Source organism: Gambusia affinis, linkage group LG08 (assembly GCF_019740435.1).
Source record: "Gambusia affinis linkage group LG08, SWU_Gaff_1.0, whole genome shotgun sequence".
Taxonomy (NCBI): Eukaryota; Metazoa; Chordata; class Actinopteri; order Cyprinodontiformes; family Poeciliidae; genus Gambusia; species Gambusia affinis.
In genome coordinates, this window is record NC_057875.1 from 25,051,997 (window position 1) to 25,072,604 (window position 20,608).

A 20,608-nucleotide genomic window follows, 5' to 3' on the forward strand; every position below is an offset into this window, starting at 1 on the left:
CTAAAGGTGCTGGTTTTTAATCACAGCTTCCAGTTTGACTCCACTGGCTGTCCAGCCATGATGGACGCTGACCTAAGTGTCAAGCTTGAAGCAAGATCTACGTGTTTGGTTACTTCTACCTTCTTCTTCGCTGGAGGCTTTGGGCTGGCCGTTTCGAAGGTAGGTCAGCTGGACCTTCCTGTTGATTCCAGAGAAATGGCCGTACCTGAAACAAACGTTAAAAACAGACAATAAAAACTAATTAAAGAAAGTAAAAAGTTGGAGAAAGGTCAGAATGCGTCTCGGTTTTACGAGCTTTGTTTAAATGTGCAACACTAAAACACACATCTAGGCTCCATTCCCAGTTTCTTACAACACAAGCTGAAAACGATAAAAAGCCTTCGGGTCTGACACGGGTAATACACGAGGCTAATGCCAGTATTAGCAGCTGGTATGATGAGAACTCTGTTACTCATTGGGTCCTTCAGAGTTAAACATTTGTAGCCAAGTAGTTCCAGCTGAACTCCAGACACGGCCTTGGTGAGAAACATCAAGTTGAGCTCTTACTAAGGATGTGGCACATTCTGTTGACTAGCGGCTGCTTGGTATTTGCCGACAGAGGTCTCAGAAAGCAATTTCATTCTGGAAGCTGAGGCAGGGGAGAAAAAGGGTGTAGATTACAAGGATGATATAGATAAGCCGACTTAGATGTGCACTGCAATGTAAGTAAGGGGCCTTTGTTAAAACGAAATCTAATTTGATTTGTGCTCTTGCTTGAGGAGCACAAAAAAGAGAAAAAGAGCAGGTATGTGTCGGTGGCAAAATGCGGATGTTTTTAAATGGGGAGTCCCAAGTGCTACTTTTTCATTTCCGATACGATACAGATATCGTATTGTTAAGTATTGGCCAATTCTGATATTTACCCAATACGATATCAGCACAAATCAAACATACTTTTATTGCTTATTCTGGACTGAGGACTGTTAGAAAAGGCTTGATCGGGGCGTGCAGTGGTGGCGTAGGGGATAGCGCGACCCACGTTTGGAGGCCTTGAGTCCTTGACGCGGCCGTCGAGGGTTCGATTCCCGTCCTTAAATGCAAACTCTGTGTATATTTTTTGTACAGTTTTGGCTTAATTAGCGCTCCGAGTGTGTTGCCCTTTCAGCAAATAACCTACTCTCCAGTTAACAATTAATCAATTACTAAATTAGTCGATTGTTTTTAATCGATTAATCACAATTAATGAGATTAATCGCTTCACTCCTGGTTTTTATACATCTTAGAAGTTATTATGAACGTATTCACTTTATGCTACCGGCCTACAGTTGAGCATTCAACTCCAAATTTAACAGCACATGTTGAGCCCACAAGAAGACCAGCAATGGAGCACCAACAGCAGAACGAAGGCAGGAGTAAGAAGACATTAGGAGACTTGGAGTCCAGCTGATGTGTGGTGAGGACAGCATGCACATTAAGGGGTAAAACACACTGATCTACACACACAGGAACACAGTGAAATCATCATTTGACTGTGTATGAGTCAATTATTAAAGCCTAAAATAAATTAAGTTTAGAGAAAAAGTGTACAAAACATTAGGAATGCTTGATATATTTTATCTTAACACTGTTCTCTATTCACAAATGTATAAACTTAAAAATGTATTTTAATGAGAGGAATCTGAAAAATTCCAGCTTTTGTTCTGGTGGAGAAACTTTTGAAATGCTCCCAATAGTTTGTACACTATGTTGACTAAAACCGCATCCTTTAAAGTGAAGAAGGGAGAGGGTCCGTACTGATTCACATTCAAGCTGGATTCCCTTGTGGAGAAAGAGAAGGACGAATGGGAGGACCAGAGAGATAAAGGAAGGGGGGAGGAGAAGAAGAAGGAGGAAAAAAAAAAAACAGACAGTTAAAGTCAAGATGAGAGGATGAGGATTTCATGGTAAACAAGTGTTTGGTAGCGAGCATGAAAAAGATGAATGGGCCCTGCTGAGGTGCTGAAAGGCGATCCGAAGAGGTCGAGGAGCCCGCTAATGAAAGCTGTCCCCGGAAAAACCGCAGAGCGATGACGGACGGTCGGTGTGTGTGTGTGTGTGTGTGTGTGTGTGTGTGTGTGTGTTTAGCTGCCAGCCCGTGTCACACTCACATTTCCAACACTGTCTTGAGCTGCTCCAGTTTGGATTTCTTCTCCTCGATCTCGCAGTCGTTGTGCTGACCGAGTTCGACCAGCAGCAGGCGGGCGATGTCCAGCACTTCCTGGAATCACAGCGACTTTTATCCGTGACCGACAACGGATCGCCCGATTTTCCTGCCCATGAGCAAAACATTCCCTCTGCGCTGGACCCGACTACGGTTGGATAGCATGAGGGTCTTTGAAAAATGTCGATTGTATTCAATCCACATTTCAATCAAAACTCTATTATATATTTCTATTATATGTTTAGATATTTAGTTATTTATTTTTTAAAGAATGACACCCCCATTACATTTTTTGCATATTATGTTGGTGAAGAAAACTAAAATTCAGAAAGTCATTCAAACTCAGGAAGAATGTGTGCATTTGAAAACCCGGATACTTTAGTAAAACCTTCAATTCTTCAGTCTAAAATCTGGCAAGCAGAAACTATCACCGAACATAAATTCATCATTTTTACCGAATATGTTTCGTGAAAACACACAAAAGCAAACTTTTACCCAACTAAAATACCATTTTGGGGTTTCGTTCATGTATTTCAATCGTTCTTTCTCCAGAGTGGAATGATTACACAACATGTGACTTCGATAGCTTTTAAAAACAACTACATGCAAATATTTGCATTTACGTTGGATTTTTACAGGCTCAAAATGCATGCAGAAACTCTCAACGGCACTTTGAACAAATGGAATATTAAAAAAAAAATTAAAAAAAGAGACTGAAAAAATTTTGCCACCAATCACAAGCTATCAATTTCATTGAAACTGATTAACCTGGGATAGAATTCAGATGTCCTAGTCGAAGTTTCTTAATTTTTTAATAGTCTGCACTATAAACTGGTAAACTTTTGCCATGAAAAGGGTCAAACCAAGTCAGAATTATTATAGAAACGTTTGGACGGCCAATTTCAGTGAGAATTTTTACTACACATTTATAATCCCGACCCTGTGGGGGGAAAAGATTTACAGAATAAATTATGTTCAAGTTGAATTCATCCATCCTGGAAAAATATTAAAATAAATTATTAAAGGATTTTGTGATGAGTGTAGGTAAAGTTTTGACTGGAAACGTAGCAGCATATGAGAAGAAGGGAACACACACTGTCAAAAAAACGTTTGCACTTAAAAATGGTTGATGTGTAACGTGTCAATACAAAACAAAAACAGAATTACTCACCTGCAGCTGTTTTGGCTTTTTTAACTTTAGCTTGCCCGTCTTGTATCCTCCATACTTCTTAAACAACTCAAAGAAGCTGTTTAGGCAAAACACAAATAAATGTTTTGTATTTATGAACACAGGAACGTGCCCTGCATGAATCTGCATTCTGGACAGATTTCAATTTAATAAAACACTTAAAATGCAAGTTCAAGGCAGGAATTGAAAGATTCCACAGAAACTGGAGAAAAGAGACGATATCCAAGTTGCTTATCAAGCTTGTCAGCTTCGTCCTTGAGTCCATATCTGGGTGTCAACTCGTGCAGTATTGTGTGTGATTACCGTAATAACAGAGCAAAGTCTCACAAAGACATTCATCAACAAACTAATTATAGAGGCCAGCTATTAGATAGGAGAAAACGCCTTAAGACGTTAAGATGGAAAGAAAGCGACTTACAGAGGATGACGGACTTCCATTTTCATCTTCTGCTTTGGGGTCCGATCTCCATGACGAATGATGGCGATGACGCAGCGCAGCTCCATCCTTTTAAAAGAAATATTAAGATGGAGAAGGACAAGAATTAATGTAAAAATAATTATATATATATATATATATATATATATATATATATATATATATATATATATATATATATATATATATATATATGCCAGATTAGTTATTTGTCAGTTAATAAGGTCAGGAAAGGTCAGAGGATCAGAATTTCTCAGCAATTATTGTGAAATGCTTTTTATCCCAGTTACTTCATCGGTATAAAAAGATTGTTATGTGAATCTGTAGCAATTTTAAAAAAATTCAAAACAATATGTATTTCATATAAATATAAAAAACACATCCAGCTCTACAAACCCACAAGCAAACTGTCATGTATTCACACCTCTTGAAGTTTTTTTTATTTTTTTGTCATTTTGCAACTAATTTCAGTTCAGATTTTATGCAGCAGAGCAACACAAAGAACAAAATGGTCTAAAAAGAGTTTAAAAGCTGGACATTGTGGCAGCCATTTGTATTCCCCCACTTTAATCTGATACCCTGCAACAAAATAAGATAAAATGCCGATGTAATTCAATGTTGACAGTTTAAAAGAGAGATTTACAATGTTTTGATCAAATTAAATTATATAAATGATTGTGGAAGGCAGCTGGAACGTCTTCCCAGTGTTACATCATACATACATGGTCCCTGAGGTTGTCGGGACGATGGGGATGTCTTCAGCCTCCATGGGGATGGACCAGGGGATGTGCAGCTGCGGGGCTAACTCTCTCATCACCATGTTCCTGGTGAAGAGGTCAGAGTCTGACTTATTCATGTAACTCATGAATAAGTTTGAATAAGGTTGAAGCTAATTGCTTAATATCTTACTGAGACACACTTAGATGCAACTGCAATAGCAATAAATGAATAAAAAAAAAAACAAGAATAAGGAATTCTAAAGACTATTATTTACACTATTTTGTGTGCGATTACAATTACATACGCATGTCTGTGGATGTTTGTATCAGTGATGTGCGGTCAGGGGAGGCCTGTCATAATGGAAAAATAAAATGATAAATAATTTATATTGCTATTCTCACCCTGTGGTTTGTATTGTAAAGTATTTATTTTTTATTTAGCTTAACCAATTTTGATTATTCTTCCTTCAAAATCGCTGACGTTTTGCATTTTCCCATTCAAATGCTCTGAAGCGAAGCAGGTGAGGCAGCAGCCAGCTGAGCCTCACCTGGGATTGATCAACCTCTCGCCAACTGCACTTTATATATACATATGCGTATTTTGCATTTATATTGACATTCTCATATTTACGTTTCTAGTTTAGCTTGTCTGGCGTTTGTGGTCAGGGGAGGAAGGTGAGGCTCATCATGGATGAGCCTCACCTTCATTTGTAAATCTGATTATGATTAACTCAGTGCCTCACCGGCTATGAACCTCACCACACGTTTTGTTTTTTTCTATTCTGTTTTTCATTTCTCTTACTCATTTTGTTCTGTTCACTTTCTGTCATTATTACTTAAATATCCCACTGGTGAGGCTAATAAGGGATTATTTTATTTGATCTCATCTTACCAAGAGTCATTATTGAGCGCAGCGCCACCTACCCCAGGACTTTGGCGCAGTCGTCATAGTACTTCATGGAGTTTTTCACAAAGCTGAAGCCGTTCACGTCACAGACGTAGGAATGGCCGTTGGCTCGCAGCAGATCGAATCCACACACGGTTTGCTTTGAAAAAAAAAAAACAACAAACAAACACACATCTATACATTAACTTTGTATTTTGTATACATGTCTATATTATAACTGACTGGCATGTTGAACAAAAAGGCACAGTGAAACAACAACAACTTTATAATCAGCAGCACTCGGAGTTTAAACCAGAAATAAGGAGGAAAAGAAACTAGAGAATCCAAAGGATCTGGAATAAACAGCTTCTGGTACGGCTTTTATGTAAATGTGAGACGTGCTTGAAATCTCTTAATAAAAATTAAAGCATATTCTTACACAATGTGTACAAAGCAAATTTGCTTCAAAGTTCAACAAATCAGTTCAATAGCTTCCTGGAACATTCCAGGGTTTCACCTACAGATTCAGATTCGTTGCTGCTCAGAAATAAGTTTACAGGAAGTTCTGAGTTAAGTTTTAAAAATAAATAAATATATATAAATAAAAAAATTTAAATAACTTCCAGGTACCTTGAAGGCGAGGCAGACCTTGCGAGCCACCAGTTTCTCCATGGCGGTCAGCATGACGGGGTAGCGGATCTCCTTGCCCTCGCTGTCTCGCTCCACCTTACCGTCCAGGGCCGGAGACTTCCTGGCCTCAGCGTGGGCATAATCTGGGCCCACTGTGTAAACCTGACACCATCGGGTGAAGCATGCGGGTACAAAATGACTTAAAATGTCTAAAACTCCCCCACCCAACAATTTTAAAACATATGTACTTACAAGCCTATTGAGTATGGAGCTAAATGGGCACCAAAGATTTTTTTTGAGCTGCCTCACTTGTGTTATGAAGCATTTCATATTATTATAGCATAGAATACTGGTGATGTTATAAAGATATTTCTAAGTTCCCACAGTTCCTGAATGCAACAGGGGAATGTTTCGTCCAGCTGCTGTGTGGTGCTTTAAGTCTTGATGTCATCTGAAGACAGCGCTCTCCTTGGGCTGCCACCTTATCGTGGTGGAGGGGTTTGAGGGCCCCAATGATCCTGGGAGCTCTGCTGTCTGGGGCTTCATGCCCCTGGTAGGGTCACCCAAAGCAGACAGGTCCTAGGGGAGGAACCCGACAAAGCGCAGCCTGAAGACCCCTATGATGAGAAACAACTTTGGGCTTGTTGTTCCCTCGCCCGGTTGCAGGTCACCGGGGCCCCACTCTGGAGCCAGGCCTGGAGGGGGGGCACAATGGCGAGCGCCTGGTGGCCGGGCTTTTACCCATAGGGCTCAGCCCGAATAGAGTGAGAAGCTCAGTCATCCAGAAGAGACTCAGAGTAGAGCCGCTGCTCCTTCACGTCAAGAGGGGCCAGTTGAGGTGGCTCGGGCATCTGGTCAGGATGCCTCCTGGACGTCTCCCTGGTGAGATGTTCCGGGCACGTCCCACCGGGAGGAGGAAGACCCAGGACACGCTGGAGGGACTATGTCTCTCTGCTGGCCTGGGAACGCCTTGGGATTCCTCTGGAGGAGCTGGAGGAAGTGGCTGGGGAGAGGGAAGCCTGGGCCTCCCTTCTGAAGCTGCTACCCCCACGACCCGACCCCGGATAAGTGGAAAATGATGGATGGATGGATGGATGGTCATCTGAAGTCCCGCCCCCACACCTAGCATGGCCCAAAGTTTGAAACTGAAAAAAAAAAATCTGAAATTTTAAAATTAATTTTGAATTTGGAAATAGTTTCCTTGTTTTGAATCTTTTTTTTCTTTTTGTAGTCTTAAAGTTGTTTTTTTATTTTCAAATATCTTTTTTCAGGATTCAAAAAAAGTTTTATTTGATTTTTTTTTTTCAGTTGAATTTTTTTTTTGAGTTGAGAATAATTCATTTTCAGATTCAAAATATTTTCTTTAGTAAGATTTATAGACCTCATTTAGCTCCATACAAACCCACTCTGCCCTTCACATCAAAATCAAAAGGCGGGTTCGCTTCCACACAGTACCTTCACATCGGTGCCATCAGTCGGCATGAACTCCTCATAGATGTACGATCCAGTTTTTCGCACGTTGCTTTCTGGGGAGTAGACACTGCTGCGACTTCCAATCTAAAACAAAAATATAGCGATAAACACAAGCTATACAAAAATAGAATACATCAAATGGTGTTTTACAGAAGTTGCTTGGATCAACAACACATTGGTTGATAACTTCCTAACCAAAGAAGCTAATTGAAAGAAAACACAACCAACATCAACGGCCTGTTATGGAGCATCGATTCCAGCTTCTGTAGAGAAGTCTTGTGGGATGCATATTAATACTCATTATTGCTGGTTTAAAAATAAAATCAACAATACTAAAATAATTTGGGATAATTCCTGGAGAATAGAGAAACCATTATTGTTGTAATTGTTGTTTCTTCTCAGGGGAGTTTGGGGTTAGAGGTATTGTTTTTCTTTTCTCATATATTCTGTAAGTATTAAGTGCTGCTCTAAAACATCCCATAACAACCTGGCATGCAAGGAAAGACAAGTTTAATGTTAGACATTAATTTAACTACCCTGGACATTTCCTTTGATGTCAGAGCACACTTATGTCTTGTATATTGTTGGAAACATTGTTGAAAAACCAATAAAGATAATGTTGGGGGGAAAAAAATTTATCAAATCAACATTTTTTATACCAAATTTGATTTTTGACTTTAATTTAATTATTTTTTCCCCCTAATTTTTTCTCCCCAAGAAAAACCTTTACAAATGGCAAATATGTTTTAAACCGACTTTTACTTCTACAATCTCTTCTGTCAGTCGACCCGAAATCAAAGTTGAAATACATAGCAGCTGCAAAACAAGATGGCAGTTCTTGTGTGGGTTAAAGTCGCTCTGAAAACCCCAGAAGTGCATTGGTGAGGGACAAAAAGCAATCCACATTTTCCAAAACTGAAATCTTAAAACCGAGAATCAGATGAATGGATAAGGCTGACAGCAGCTACCTTTCTGAAGAGCCTCTGGCTGCCTCCCCCAGCAGACGTCGGGTAGTAGATGTAGACGTTGTGGTCCTCCGCACACACAGGCTTCTCCACAAAGGGCTTAGGGAACACCTCCCCGTTCACCTCCACATGGTCCTCCCCCTCCACCAGGTTGCACTCTGCACAAAGCGAGCGGTCTCGTTAACAGGCGGCTCAACAAGAAGTCTTTACCAGCGAACGCATGAAGAAACAGTCAAAACAGCAAATAGCAACATGAGAAGATGTGGATTTGTTAGAAACACAACTGATTTTTCTATATTTAGTTACAAACTGACTGTTACATGATGAACCCTTAGCAAACAAGCAAATCTAAAAATATCCACTTTAATTAAAGGGGGCAGCAATATGTATAGTGCCATTTTATAGAACAATCAAGAAACTATGTTCCCTTCAGTTGTTATAAAACCACTGTCAGTGACTTTAAAGAAATTTGACTTTGTATAAAATTGGGCTTCTGTCTCTTTAAGAAACTTCCGCTCTTTCTGAAACTCCGCCTATAAGAAGTCATCACAACACGGCTCCTCTATAAACCCTTTAACATCGTTTTTACCAGCGTTTCACTGAGAAGAAGCTCCTATGATGAGCTCAAGTTCAACCAGGTGTTTGCTAATTGCTGCTGGCTAGTCTGAAGGAGCAGAGTGCGGCAGTTGAAGGAGAGAGCTGTTCTGTGAAGTGGAAACTTGGAAACTGAAGCTCAGAGGAGGAGCTTCATCCTCGAAGGCGGAGCTACGTCCACCCAGGCAATTTGCACACCTGAGTGGTTGCCATGGAGATTAAAAGATTTCTCAAAAGAGGATGAAAGAGTCGAGGCAAAACTCCAGGTATGGTTTTGATGAGGGAATAACATTAGAACATACAAGTTAAACTTAAAAAAAAAAGCTGATTTTACATAATACCCCCTCTTTCAAGAAGATCTTGTTGCAGATTTTCTGGCACAAACTCACTTATTTCCAAATAGAAAAACGTGCATTTAGAATCTTTCCTGCTAATCTGCATAAACAATCTAGATCATTTCACCAAAAGGTTATTACTATTATTTTTTAAAAGACGACGATGTTCTCACCTTCAGGATTGTCAGGGTCTCTGTTTAACACGCCGTAGCGAGGCAGGTCGATGCCCTCTTCCTGAAGGATCCGATACACTTCCCTCCTGATATCAGTAATAATACCACAGACAATCACAACACGGTGAATTTGTGCAACATTCACACGGATCCTATGTGTTACCACGAGCAGAAAGTTAAAGAGAATAAAGGGAAAGCCTTTAAAAGCAACAATTATGCCATTTTCTCAAGAACAGCTCATTACTAAGACTGGGAAAAGATTTCCAAACTATAATCCAGAACTGGACAACAAAAGATTAAAAAAAAAAAACAACAAAAAAAACTTCTTCCTTTTTTTATTTGACCAAAAACTGAAAATTAGAAAAAAAAAAATAAAATTTAATCTTCAAATTTAACTGTCAGAGGAAATAACTTCTTGTTAAGCTTTACTGACATTACAACTTTAAACATTAAAACATTCAAAAAGAGGCATTAAGTCAAGGGTTAAAACAAGTTTTGCAAATCATATGAATTTTAACACAACTGGTTTGATAGATTTTTGTGGTATAATTTAAGAAGTTTGTCTTGTTTTTCCCTTTTGTTTTTGAAAAAAAAAAAAAACCTCTATATTCCTGCCTATAATCAAAGTCCCATCACACGTGTATTGAAAGTTTATTTTTTCTCGTTATTGAGCCTCTCTCACCTGTCTTGAATGAAATACTGCATGTTGAGATCATTGATGAGCATTGGATTCCTGAGCTTAGCATATTCCACAGCTTTGTCAAGAGGAAAACCTGGGAACCAAAAGAACGCGTCACATTTTAGATCAGCTTGAATTGACGTAACAAGGATTTACTGGAAGAGAAAAAATGAACAAAAAAAAAAAGCATTTTTTTTTCTTTTTTCTAGAGAGCAGCTTGACTCAAACTGCTTTGTTTTTGTTGTTGTTGCATAAATCAGCCTATTTTCAGAACCAGCAGCGATTGATTCATAGAGACAATCGCACTGTGTTTCTGTGGTTCTGGTCATACGAGTCCTCAAGAGGTTTTGGATAAACATCGTCTTCTCTCTTTCCTGGAAAAACTGCATCTACAGACGATCGTCTCCCCCAACGTTTTTAAAATTAGACATTGCATGTGACAAACTGACTGCAACATGAGTTACAGATTGTTACCGTCGGCTGGGAATTATGCAGACTTGAACCTCTAGAGATAAACTTATGTATCAAAACGCAGAGATCGCCATAAAAAGTATGGAAATAAAAACTGGAAGCCGGATTTAGTGTCAGGGAGATGTTTAGAATAAAGCCAGAGGAAGCACAAAAGCTGCAGATAGTTATTCAAACACCAACGTTTTCACTCAGCTGACTGTAACGGAAATGCAGAGTTTACCTTTGGAGTGGAAGGAGATGAGGCAGTCGCAGAGCGGCCATTTCTCCACAGGCTCCTCCAGGATCACCTCCTCAGGGAAGATGACGACGTCGATGTAGTCAAATTTACAGAGCCTCTCCAGGATCTCAGTCATGGGCTTCGATTTGGACTTCTTCATCATGGCACATATTCCCACAAGGATCTGCCGCTCTGACGGCTGGTGGAAAGGACAAGAGTAGGCGACGGGTAATGAAATAAAGTCCGACAACATTCATGGTGGTCGGACTTTTATTTCAACTGAATAACAACTTTAAGATACCATGTATGACAGTAATAAACATCTATTTTTATTTTTTTTTTAAATCCACTGTTTGTGAAATTGTAAAATCAATTTTATGTTCGTTAACAAATGTAGCTTTTCATAAATCAAATCGTCAAAACCATGCATGCAGCTATCTTACAATTAATTAAAGAAAAGTGAGAAACGATTTTTGTGGATTATGTTGCTTTTATTTAATCTAAGAGTTTGCAGAGGTTTATTAATTGACCTCATAATGAAAGGAAACAGAAAAGGTCATTTGGTCGGATGGTTTTAGGCAAATTTGATATTTCAGATATTTTTTTTTTTTTAAGATAATGGCAGATAGTTCATTTTAAACGGCTGCTATATCCAACATGACCACCACATGTCAGCTACTGTTATACATGAGACCTTTAACATGGTTTATATGCATCAGTGGCGTGCAGTCAGGGGAGGCAAAATGGAAAAATAGAATGATAAAATAATTTATGTTGCTATTTTCACTCTAGCTTGCACTATAAAGTACCTATTTTTTTATTTAACTTAACCAATTCTGATTATTTTTTCTTCAAAATTGCTGAATTTTCTTAATTTCTTAAGAGGAGCCAGATGGTACTAGAGAGACTTGACAAGATGGCACCTGTCACTGCTTCATATTGTACAAAACAGTCCGTTAATTATGTTGAAAGGTCTGGCGGTGTGTGGAGCCGCTATGGCAAACACCTAAGCGGAGTGCGTCACCAGATGTGAACTTTTTCTGAAGCCAAACTATCGAGGATATTATGATCCATTTTGCGACTTTCTCTTAGATGAACAAACTCCTCTATCTCACAGCTCCTGGAAGATGGAGCTTAGGTTATCAGATCATTAACTAAGCCGTTGTTCTTCCAGTAGGGCTGAAAATGTCACCATTGTAATCGTAACTGATCCGACCTTTTTATTAGTGCTGTTTGTTGTTGACGGGATTCAGCTACTCCGGGTCAGAAAGTCATTATGCTGAAAGAAAACTTGGCGTTTAAGTGTAACCGTGTAAAATTACCACAAACAGCCCTTCTGGCTTACAATTATCCATCTACTGCTCTGTTCCCAAGCCAGGTCTTGTCCCAATTCTTTATCTATTCCCCCCCGTTTGAATGTTACTCTCTTCTGTTGATTTTTAAAGACTTCATTGCTTTATTTAATACGTATGATTTTGGTGATGGAACTCATCAAAATGTAATGTTTGTGCAGTGGTTGACTGTATAGGGTTTTCTTTATAACTTAGTAATTTTGTGTTTGTATTATTTAAAGCATCCTGCTGCTGAAATGTGCTATAAGAATAAACTTGATTGATTCCTTTTGCCAGGATATGACTGGCTCTTTTTCAAAACCCCTTTGGTTGTTACCAGGCAGCAGCATGATGTCATTCACTTACCGATTCATTTCCATACACCTCCATGTCGTCCTGACGAAGCATCTCGTTCTTCATGCCAGCCTCCATTTGGCCCATGTCTTGCTCATCCTCTTCACAGCCAATCACAAAGCGGGGCACGTCTCGACGAATCCGCCCCCGTTCTTCGACTGGTCCGGGTCCGTTGCAGGGCTCGGACATCACAAACCCGGGCGAAACATGACTCCTTCAGGAGGATCCTCCCTCACCAAGGGGTTCAGCTAACGATGCTAGCGTCGACGGCGGCTGGTTGACTGATACTGAAGAGATCTACTGACGAAGCAAAAAGGGATCCGCTGGCCTCTTCTGAGTTCGCTGACGATGGTGGACTCAACACAACACAGGCCGAGGTAGATCGAGTGTAAAGCGAGAGCTGTGGAGGTAGATGGAAGGGTATTTCAGCCTAGAAACACCTTGCCCCCTGTGTCAACATTTGCTCACCAAATAATCTTGTGCTGGAGGAGAAAAAGATGAAAAAAAAAAAAGAAAACCCTGCTAAGAAACTAGGTCAACACAGTTGAGCCAAGCAAATAGCTTACACAATGATCCACGTTTTATTTGGGAAATGAATACCAATGGCGTAAGATCAGCAGAACAAAAGAAACCCAGTTTCACCAAAAATAAGGTCAGAAAACTACTGGTGTCTGCAAAAGGTTTACTCCAATTGATCAAAATTCTGACTAGAATGAAACTCAATTGTCTTAACAGCCAAATTACCTTCAAGTACTTATGGCATACAAACTCTTCTCTTCTAAGGAGCGGTATGGCACGATGAAGTGGGGTACACTATGCTATGATTTGACGTCTTTACGACGGTGTTTCCACCGCCAGTTGGACTTTGACTAGGCAGCCAGGGGTTAAACCTAAATGCTAAATGTTGCATCATGCTAATGCAATGACAAAGGGGACACACTAATATGTCTTGTACTTGTTGCAATCATCTAGCTTTTTCTGCCCCCCAATGAATCAACTGTGTTGTGTGACCTATCCGTACCATACCATTGTGCTAAGGACCTACAACAGACGGCTCGATTTTCCTCTGTGCTACAGCAAAAGCCGTGTGCCCCATCATCAGGTCTTTCTTGAACAGCCTCTCTTTTGCTTGTCCGGCGATGTTGGTTGGTGGTTTGCTTAGAATGTGTCCTACCCAGAACCATCTTTTCTTCCCAATTTTACAATGGAAACAAAGTCGCGTACCGAACCACACCTGGAATTGAGGCAATAGTTGATGTCAAATGTCAGTTTTCAAGGGACTGTCTCCTGTCTATTATAATGTTGCCCTTTGTTCATCACATCTTTTTCCAAATGAATGGGTTACTATGACGCCTCTGCAGAACTTCATAGAAATGCAGAGGAGGTAATTCAGCCATCTGAATCAGCTGTGCTAAACCTGGTACATCTAAAGCATGAAGAATTTGACATTTTACCAGCTAATTTCTTTCCCATAGTTGGAAGGTCTTTCACACTCTTTGCAATGTTAGGAGTTGATGTGATATGATGCAGATTCGATTTGTTTTTAGAGTCTTGTAAACAAAGTAAGTCTGTTTGTTTCTTTTTTTTAAATCCACAACAGAAAAAAAATTGTTAAATTATGTTTACAGACACAAATGGTTTATCAAAAGTTTTACACAAGCTAGAATGTAGTAGCACAAGTAGAGGGGTTGCAAAAAAATAACTATTTTAATTGTTCACTGTCCCTCTCACAACCTCAGCTATTAGTGCAGGAGCTAATCATGTATTATTTATGAACTGAGTTTTGAGACAAAAGTAAATTCAAATCAGGTTTCTCAGTCTCAATCACATTTCATCACTATTCAGTATGACAGAAGATCTTTTACTCCGTCTGAGTCCACACATTCGGTTTCTAAAAGCTTCGTTCTGCTGTTTGGTGTTGCCATAACAAGAAGATTCCATCAGAGTCATCATGTCCTCTGGTTAAGTCGTGTGTGTATATTATATTGCAACACATAACTCCAGTGTCCATCTGAGAAGCCACTACTTTTAAGACTGTTATGTTTGTTAATTTATGTTCCCAGCCTATTTTCCCTTCCTAAACTGAGTCACCAGGAAGTCCGTAAATTAAACGTCACAGTTTGCCTGCAGCCTCAACGTCCCATAACTCTTCACCGGACGTCACACAAGTTTCCTTTCAGAATTATATCTAGATTTTTAACTAGATGCTACTGCTGCTTTATTTCACTGTTGCTATGGTGTTCTTCTAGCACTGCTCCACAAACTTTAGGGAGTTTGTGGAGCATGGTCTGATGTTTGGCTACATCAGACCATAACACATCCTCCTCCAAGGAGCCGGGGATCCTGACTTCCTAACAGAGTCCTTCGCTTAGCACATTCTGGGAATACAAGAAATTGAAGACAATAAGTAATAGCTGGAAATTCCTGCACATCATCAATCATTGCTGTTGGCTTTCTAACCAGTTTTTCTTTTGTCTTTTCAACAACTTTAGAGAAACATTCAGTCTTTGTAACGACCGTCTTCATTGTGCCATTGTCTCCACATAAAAATTGGACTTATTGTTCTATTCATCTCATTTATGTCATGAAAGAAAAAAAGTATTTTAACATATGCTATTAAGAACCATTGAACACATCCCAATAATACTCCCAATCTGAACCCATTTTAGTTTGATGTTTTGTAACAATGTCTGCTCATTATCTGAGTGTTTGATAACATGAGCAGAACTCTGGCTTGAAACAAAATACTGCAATAATATTTAGCAAGCTACACCTATTATCTCCAATAGGAAAGAAAATGGAAAATGATTACAAAGCCCTAGGTGCAAGAACCAGACACGCAAGACCCATAAACATACATTCACACACACAGATGGGAACTGATCCAATAGAACAACTTAAAAAAGAAACTGAAATGCTTAGCTGCCAAATTATATTACACACACACACACACACACGCACACACGTGTCCAAGACATTTTGATGCAAGGTTTCAGTTCAAGTTGCCTTTGGAAAGATCCATAGTGAGGAGTGTGTAACTGTAAACAATCAGGAAAGATTCCCGGGGCATTAAGAGTGAGCGTGGGAACCTCTTACCTACAGCACAATCCAATTCAGATCAATGAAATTTTAATTGCTTACCTGTTCGCTTGTGACTGAGCTGAAGCCAAGGTGATAAAGTTAAATAAGAATAATTTCTCAACACCTACCATCCACTCCAGTGCAGACCGGCAAAAGCAGAGGAACTTGGTAAACAAATTCCTTTCCACTCGCATACAGTACATGGAGATTACTGCACAGGACCGGTTAAAGATTCTGGCAGCTGAAGAGTCAACTCAGTCCCCTCCCGTGTTCTGAACTTTCTGCCCGGACATACCTCGTCTGGGTCCCTCATGCCACTGCGGCCTAACCTTGATGCCCAGAAATAACCGTGTCCTCTGCAGGACAGGAACTAGGAGGTGGAGCCCAATCTTGGATTGGGATGGGTCCCACCGGCGCGCGCCCCCAAAACATAACTCATCAGCGCTAACCTCTCAGGCGATGACAGGCCACACTAAAGCACAGATGCTTCTTGCAGGACTGGGGTCACTGAACACCGACAGAGATAAACTCATAAATGACATAACCCTAAGCTTGATGTGAATGCTGAGTCGGACTTAACTAAACCAAGCAGACCCAATGGTACACGCTGGAAAAGCCGGCAGAACCATCCAATGAAAAACCGTTTACACCACCTGCACCAAGCTATTCTCATCATTAGAATAGTGAACAAGGCAGGAAGTGTCTCAGCTTTCATTTGCTTGTGGCTCATCACCTACCAAAACACTTGGGTGTACTTTACACACACTGAAGTATAACAGCTAGTTCTGTTGCAGGAGGACTAAATGTAATATGGAAGGACTGATTTTTTTACTTCAGTGCATGACATACTGACAAAACAGTGCTGGATGATTCATCTAGAAACCTAATTTGTAGGATCAAAATACCTGGAAGGGAACTACAATCACACATTCCTAAGAACTAGCACAGCAGACCCAGCAGAACTCCTAAAGTAACTCACCCAGAGACGTTTTGAGGGGAATTCATGAGAGAACCTAAACGTCTGATTCTGTATTGCCTTGTTTCCACTCAGCAGTGTGGTGGCATGTGTCCATTTAGTATGCTATTTTTTCAGTTTTCCTTGTCGCAGGACCAGTACTGCACCATTTCTGGCCGGCCTTCAGCTGTAGGTCCATAGGACAACGGTACGGTGAAGGCAAAGCTACTACCGCAAACATCACACATTTGAGTTCCTACACAAGCTTTGCAAATATTCAAGAGAAAAATCTGAGCGTTAATATTTGACCCACAGAAGTGAGTGCAGAGAGCAGAGTATTTTTTTTTGTTTTTTTTTGGGGGGCTCAACCGGATTGTCGGCCTCTAGAAATTCCTCCTTCTGAAACAGTAAACACCACACTAAAGTCACTAACACACCAGGTCTTGAGTCTGCACAAACCAGACAAAAAAATTTGTTTTCTGTTGTGTATACATATAAAACCACATGTCTGTTCCTTCAGACCTCCTAGTCATCAATTACTGAGACAGAAGTAGTCCAAGTATGGAAACAGAAGTCAATACAACAGTATATTAATTGTTGTGAAACCACATGTGGGATATTGAGATTGAAAAGGCTTGTTTGGAGTGTAGTAATTGTTGGCTGGTATATTCCAAATGTTAAGAACTTGTATGTTTCATGCCAATGTAGACTTTCACCAGTTGGACAGCCAATGGCAGCAGATGCTCACAATTCGGTTCAATTCAATACTTCATTCATCTCAAAGGGAAATTAAATGGTGTCATAACTCATGCTTTTTTTTTCTGACGTTAAAACACAGTGAACTGCTGTGTGAGCAGCCAGAGCCTTTCGGGCGAGCGGGTTCTGTCAGGACTGCAAGGTAATGTCTGCATCTTTCATGCATGGCAGTCCGTCGTGCCGCTCACTTTCTTCGAATCATCTCCCACGACACGAGGAGATATCCAGCAAAGCATTCCCAGCAGTTAACTACATGTGCAAACAGTACTGGTGGAGAAAGTCTGGATCCTCTGTTGTGCATTTTCTTCAGATGTTCAGTGTGAACACAGCTGAGAACAGCGTCACACTGCGCCCTCGGTGTTATATCGCTTTCCGAAAGCAAACGGAACACACTTCATGGCTTTGAAGCTAAAATATTAAACAGTGGGAATATTGTAAACGCTGTGTGTATGCATTAACGTATCTTAGTTCACATCCACACAACAAAATAACTGCTTATATGCACCAACCCGAGCCGCGTTCGCAAATTAACGGAGATGCTAACGTCCTGACACCGGTTAGCTCGACACAAGTCATAAAACAACTTAGTTCTTCCTAAGGAGATGACCAAAAAAAAGAAGCTGCAAGAGAGAAATCCCTTTTATTACAGCTTTCCTCTGCCAGGCAGATTGGTCCCTGTGAAAAACGAAACCCTTTTTAATCACTCATGAATAAATTAGCAGGAGCCGATGAGCAACATCAGCTGCCACTTGTTGGTCCGTGGACGCTTCGGTGTCTCCGTCACGACACGACACGACACCGGTCACACACACACAAAAAAAATTTTTGAATAAATAAATAAATAAATAAAAAGCTTCTAATCTTTGAGACTGTCTGCCATAACTCGCTAATGTGGCGGTTCCGACAGGGAGGAGCCGGCCATTAGCTCCCATCCCCATCAGCCGGGGACCATAAACAGTTGTGTACGCCTGGATGTAACTGAGGTCACGTCTTGAGCAGAGAAGCACAAGCGTAATTATAAAATTATTTGGGTGGGGAAAACAAAGGTTGTCGATATCAAAGAAAAACAGCAAATGTTTCTTATTCTCGTCAAGAGCTGTTAACTCATTTATTAGAAGAGCAGGTAATAATTAGATGCAGTGGAACATAAAATCAAGTGGTGCAAACTCCATGAAAATATCAGTACAGAACAGATAACAACATAGTTATCGGGATGCAGACATCAGCAAAACAGACGCCTTCTCCTATATATGAATTGAGCTGTTAAGAAATTAGGTGGGCAGAAACAGAGTAATTTATTTATTTCTTTATTTTCACCGTCATCAGTATATACAAGATAAAAATCTCAGGAGTGTCTATAAAACCTTTTAAGCTGACAACTAAAAACCTTGCAGTGTTTATCCATTCCAAGCATTTAATATGAAGATTATGTAACACAGAGTAGAGGACAAACTAATCTAAAAAGAAGAAAAGATAAATACACAGAAGGTACAAAGGTGACAGTTTTACGACAATGGCATGCTAACAACTGACAAGACATTAGACGCCAAAAAATAGAGAAATACTGTTTTAATACTATTTGGTCCCTGCAAGCAAGGGAGAGAGAGCAGGACTTTCAGGAGATAACAAGAAGTCTGAATGCGTTTACAGCAAAACTGCTCAAACTTATGCTTAACCAGCTGAATTTGAAAATGTTGCTAGACTTTTGTAAAAATATTCTGCAGGATACACACACAAAACTGCTGTTTGCAAATACAAGATGCTACAACGACAGACAAAAGTTTAAATTTTGTAACCTTCCCCCCCCATCATTCAGAAATGTTTTCCAATGACTGCTCTACTATGCTGCCTCTGCTCCCAATATTAATACTGAAGTCTATACCAAAGGGTTAAAGCATAAAAAAAAAAAAAAAAAAAGTTCAGTATGGGGAAATTAACCTCAAAGTTGTGATTGGTGCATCTCAAAGCAATAAAAAATTTTTTTATATATAATATAAACATATATATATAAAATTGTAAATTCAAAAATACAGCTGGTTGCTGATGTGCGTGATGCGACTTTCATTCCAGGGGGGATCTTAAGACAAAATTAAACATAACAAAAACTGTTTGTGAAGGTTAATAAATGCAGGATGTCATCCTCAGTTTGTTATGTGGCGCTAAATTAAATGGGTATTTTATTTAAGGAGTGTGACCATCCCTATGAGCCTGAAAAGACCTCAACTGGATTTTCATACACTGAAAATAAATAAATAAACCCACTTTTTTATTATTTATGAAAGCTTTGTACTTCTTCCAAAACACTAAAAAGTGTTACATAGACACCGTCTTGAAATTCTGGGATTGGACTGACAGAAAGAGGCTCACCGAATCAGGCAAGAACCGCCTCTGGATACAAAGTTTCATATACTGAGAGACAACTTTCACACATGGCTGAAAACGTCCTGAATGCCTCTGCTAGCAATCATTTTTAAATTAAGGGCAACACAGATGTCGGAAAATTATTTACACATAATGAAATAATCTTTTTTTAAAAACAAAACAAACAAAAAAAAACTTCCAGATGTATTAAAACTTGAACGGTTCGTTTTGCTCTGTCCACGTGACGTGTTGTTAGAAACAACCAACTCAGCATCGATGTGTCCATCTGTTCACTGTCTTTGAAATCAATGTCAGAGCTCAACATTACAGGTGTCCGGCTACTTGTTTCAAGCCACTACTCAGAGGGTTTCAAAAGGCAATGAATGGGTTAAATAAATATAATAATAATAACTTGATAAATCCGAACGGGGCCTGCTCCAGGTAGATACGCTATGGTTAAGAAACACTAACAGGGTGGTCTGCCTTTGTCTCTTCCGTCCTGCACACTGCACAGTAAATAAAGCACAGTTTCCCTTTCAGAGCCTGAAGCCTTTAACCATGAGGAGAGCACACAAAGCCTTTAAGTAACAGAGACTCACCGGAGGAAAACAACTGGGAGTCTGCCTGCTCCTCACTTCCTTGTTTCCCCTGACCGAGTAGAGGCGAAGTGAAGCGGCGGCTGCTGCTGCTGCTGCTGCTTCCGTCGTCTCTCTAAACTGAGTAAAGTTGCAGGCTGCTCGCTAAAGTTCATGTCCGGTCACCGCCGTCGTTGCTCGGCTGTTGCCGCTCTGAGCTGCTTCCTTCCCCTTCCTTTTCTCCCCCCT

General features: G+C 40.0%; 1 protein-coding gene across 17 annotated transcripts in view; it reads right to left on the reverse strand.

Annotated features, from left to right (window-relative positions):
• The window catches only part of ppip5k1b (diphosphoinositol pentakisphosphate kinase 1b), a 53,259-nt gene extending 32,651 nt beyond the window's left edge, over positions 1-20,608 (reverse strand). For 5 of the 17 annotated variants that reach the window (XM_044125511.1, XM_044125508.1, XM_044125509.1 and 2 more), the window contains exons 1-15: positions 20,384-20,608; positions 12,644-13,031; positions 10,950-11,145; positions 10,262-10,352; positions 9,580-9,665; positions 8,481-8,635; positions 7,495-7,596; positions 6,040-6,201; positions 5,448-5,569; positions 4,527-4,628; positions 3,787-3,873; positions 3,351-3,426; positions 2,127-2,236; positions 1,774-1,797; positions 120-205 (exon numbers count right to left, since the gene is read on the reverse strand). In XM_044125511.1, the coding sequence (XP_043981446.1) occupies positions 120-205; positions 1,774-1,797; positions 2,127-2,236; positions 3,351-3,426; positions 3,787-3,873; positions 4,527-4,628; positions 5,448-5,569; positions 6,040-6,201; positions 7,495-7,596; positions 8,481-8,635; positions 9,580-9,665; positions 10,262-10,352; positions 10,950-11,145; positions 12,644-12,820 (1,576 nt within the window). In that variant the 5' untranslated portion in view covers positions 12,821-13,031; positions 20,384-20,608. Of the gene's footprint in view, positions 1-119; positions 206-1,773; positions 1,798-2,126; positions 2,237-3,350; positions 3,427-3,786; positions 3,874-4,526; positions 4,629-5,447; positions 5,570-6,039; positions 6,202-7,494; positions 7,597-8,480; positions 8,636-9,579; positions 9,666-10,261; positions 10,353-10,949; positions 11,146-12,643; positions 13,114-15,840; positions 16,021-20,383 lie in introns of those variants that run through there. The other 12 variants (XM_044125513.1, XM_044125512.1, XM_044125516.1 and 9 more) reach the window with 8 other exon arrangements.